General features: G+C 26.8%; 1 protein-coding gene across 1 annotated transcript; it reads right to left on the reverse strand.

The window, feature by feature from the left end:
- Nucleotides 1-629: 629 nt before the first annotated feature.
- On the reverse strand, nucleotides 630-3,447 carry LOC108759659 (interferon-inducible double-stranded RNA-dependent protein kinase activator A homolog). Its single transcript, XM_018505189.1, has 3 exons — nucleotides 3,247-3,447; nucleotides 1,496-1,930; nucleotides 630-1,418 (listed from the first exon to the last, which is right to left on the reverse strand). The coding sequence occupies exons 2-3, from the start codon at nucleotides 1,838-1,840 to the stop codon at nucleotides 738-740; spliced, it is 1,026 nt and encodes a 341-aa protein (XP_018360691.1). The 5' UTR covers nucleotides 1,841-1,930; nucleotides 3,247-3,447; the 3' UTR covers nucleotides 630-737.
- Between the last annotated feature and the right edge of the window lie 267 nt (nucleotides 3,448-3,714).

The following is a 3,714-nucleotide window of genomic DNA, read 5'->3' on the forward strand; positions in this document are numbered from 1 at the left end:
AATATTAAATAAGATATTATTATATGTGTAATAATTAAAGAGAAATACTTCAATAAATTATTTAAAATTATATTTAAATTATATCGGGTATAAAATTTTGTGTATTATTCTTACATTGTGATATCCGTCAAATCAAACAATAAAAAATTAATATAGTTAAATGTTCAATAAAAATTAAATTAATGTAATTAAATTTATATATATAAATGTTTATTTCATATTTAGAATACAAACATCATATATTTAAATAATTAGAAAGTATACAAAAATATACATTTTTTAATAAAATAAATCACAATGTTTCGCATATATCCAGGTAAGATTGTACTTAAGAATAGTAACTACAAAATAAGATACATTGAATGATTGACGCTATATAAATCAATCACAAAAAGTAACAGCCTTCTGCACGATTAGATTAATTATGCCATAAAAATATAAAAACGAAAATATTTTCTACTTTCAAAATTTAAGATAATCCGTAATAAAATATAATTTTTTTGTAATTTTGCATATATCATCAATTTAAAAGTAAAGAAATTTTATAAAAATAAACATTTCATATAATAAACAAAATTACAACGTAAAATTAAAATTTGAATATGTCAATCCAAAAACTTTGTGTGAAATTGTGTAAGATTGAGGAAAACGTATAAGATCGAAAAAAAATTTTTCATAAGTATTATTAATATTATGAAAAATTTGATTTGTATTTTTAATTTTAACAATCTTTTATTCTACGATAAAAGTAATTTAATAGATTTTATGATTCGGGATAATGCTTCCCAAGAAGCTTCCAACTTACTCCTGCCCATACCAAACTGTGTGAGAAGAGGACACGTATTAAGCTGTATTGATTTTATATAATATTTATCTGAAGTAATATCGTTCATATTAACTGTTATATCAATCTCTGATAGTACAGTTGATAATTGAGATATCTTTTCCATTATACCATCTTCGGTAATGTAGTCAATGTCAATCGTTTCATTGGTGAATATACATTCCAATTGTTCTAATATTTTATCACGCTTATCTGTCTCCAAGGAATCTCTCCAGTAAGTGTGGTAATCTGCTAATTTAAGACCTAAGTTAATTTTTCTCGATTTGATCAATGCGCGATAGCGTTCTTCTGCATTTTTATTCAATGTGTCTGTATCAATAGTTGTAATGGAAGAGTTTGAAGAATCTTCATTTTTCTGTTGACAGAAATCATATAAATTATTCCTAAGACCCTTTATTTTATCCACCATTCTTTTCGCTGCATCGTGTTTTGCTTGCTTTTTTGTAGTTGCTATTCCATCTTCTTCAAAATTAGACATTTTACATCGAATGGTGAAGACTTTAGCATGTGGTGGTCCAACGTCCCGGATAAGAATATATTCTGGCTCATGCAAATTGTTCTCAGCACAAAGTTCCTGAAAAAACATAGTGATAAATAAACCAATAGATACATGTGGCTGCAAAAGTAATTATATAAATTTAAGATAATTACCTGCAATTCACCTACGGCGTTAACAAAAGGTATATTTGCTATCTTTGGTGGAAGAGGAACAGAATGAAATGGTGACTTTGGCGGAGACACTGTTGGTGTATTAGCAGCTGGTAACTGCGGATAATTTCTATGTGCAGCAATCTCTGTTAGCATAGCTTTAGCAGCTTCGTGTTTCGCATCTTTTTTACAACGACCTGTACCAGTTGCACTGAGACTATCGCATGTAACTCGATACGTAAAAGTATTTACGTGACGGCCTCCACCATCATGTATCAACTCATAATCAGGTATCATACCCTGCTTTACCATCATCTCTTGGAGGATAGAAACAGGCGTTTTACTCATGTTGATCGAATTAAAAGTTTGTTTTCTAATTTTCAATAATTTATGGCAGTCACTTATCCGTATCTATTTGTATCCAAACAAAAAATTACTCTGAAAATAGTAGTTATACTTACAGTAATAAATTCACAACTTATATTAGCAAATTTACACACTAAAAAATATTTCGTATTTGTGTTAGAAATAGTCTACATAAGTCCTTGTTAATATTTTGTTAAATTTTTTAACATATTTAAGTGTTATTTTAACATAATGCAATTATGTTATTTAAATAGTTTGTGTTAAATTAATATCCAACATTTTTTATTGTTAAAATAACATTTTATGAATAAGTAAACGAATAATATTAAAATAATGTTTTTACAAATGTAAATTCTAAGATAAATAAATAAAATATGTATTAACTTAACATAGCATAAATGTCAATTAAAAAAAATGTTTCCATAGTTTATTTACATAAACTGTATTAGTATATCCCTTTTTTATGTTTAATTTTTAAATGATTTTGTGTTACCTTGTAACATATTCATCTTGTATTAAATTAACGCATAAATTTGAATGGACTGTTTGGAATACTTACAATGTGTTAAATTTGATACAAATGTTACAACGGTATATGGTTGAAACACACCAAAGGATGAAGAATATTTATAGCATCTCTTAATTGTACTTTACATTTTACTTGCGGCAAAGATATTGCTTTAATTTTACAAAAAAATCAACTATTTTAACTTTATCAAAACAGAGATCTGTTTATTTGATTTTTATCTTTTCTCTTTTTCTTTAGAAACTTTGAACATATCCATTTTATTACAAATATAGAACGAAAAAAGTACAAGAAAATACAATCGCAAGCAAGTAATAGCAAAGAAATAGTAACTTTGAAAAAATTCTCAAGATAAAATAAATAATACAGCATGTAAACTTATAAATCAATATTATAAAGGTTAATAAATAATTATAAATTATATAAGTTATAAAGGTTGTGTTCCAAAAATTACTGCCAGTACTAAAAATCTATATTTTACATTACATGCATTATAGATTTTCAGTACTAGCAGTACATTTTGAAATACAGCCCATGTTGGATATATGTATATATATTTATATACATATATATTATAATATACATAAATATATTATATGCATACAATAAGTGAGTCATAACCTTAATTATGCTCTCAATAATCAAGATAGTGTATATTAAGGTTATCATCACACTTCCATATATATTTTTATATAAAAAATATAAAAATAACATATATTACACGATTTAAAAATCGTATATATGTATATATATGTATATATATAATTCTTGAATTGTTTAAAATGCTTAAATATAAACAAAAATATAATTTAAATTTACTTTTAGTTTAGGAATGTTAATATCACGTGTTTCTCGTACATACTTTTTTTAATGTGAAGTGAGAGATGTAAAATTGCTTCAATTAATAACAATATCACAAGTTTGCTAGTATAAATTTTCGATGTGTAACCACAAACGTGAGCATAACACTGCTACAAGAATTAAGAAACAATTTATAGGAACTGAATCTAAAATCTAATAATCTACCCATAGAAATACTTTATAAATTCACAGTTTCAAAGAAAAACCTGAGAGCGGCCATCCCGGCCTTTTTCGTGTGACCTAACTCTTGGAAGTTGGAAGTTCTTGTACACTAGCGACATCGGCTGCGTTCAGCAGATTCAACAGTTTTGCAATCGTTTTATGATTCTTCGCTCAGATTGGGGCTGCGGTCCACTGGACGCTACAAACGCTTCGAAGCGTTTGAGCGACCAATCAGAACAAAGAATTTTACGAATTGACTAATCAAAGAACGCTTAGAAGCGTTTGTAGCGTCAAGTGGACCGCAGCC

The sequence above is a fragment of the Trachymyrmex cornetzi genome, unplaced genomic scaffold (genome assembly GCF_001594075.2).
Source record: "Trachymyrmex cornetzi isolate Tcor2-1 unplaced genomic scaffold, Tcor1.1 scaffold200, whole genome shotgun sequence".
Lineage (NCBI taxonomy): Eukaryota > Metazoa > Arthropoda > Insecta > Hymenoptera > Formicidae > Trachymyrmex > Trachymyrmex cornetzi.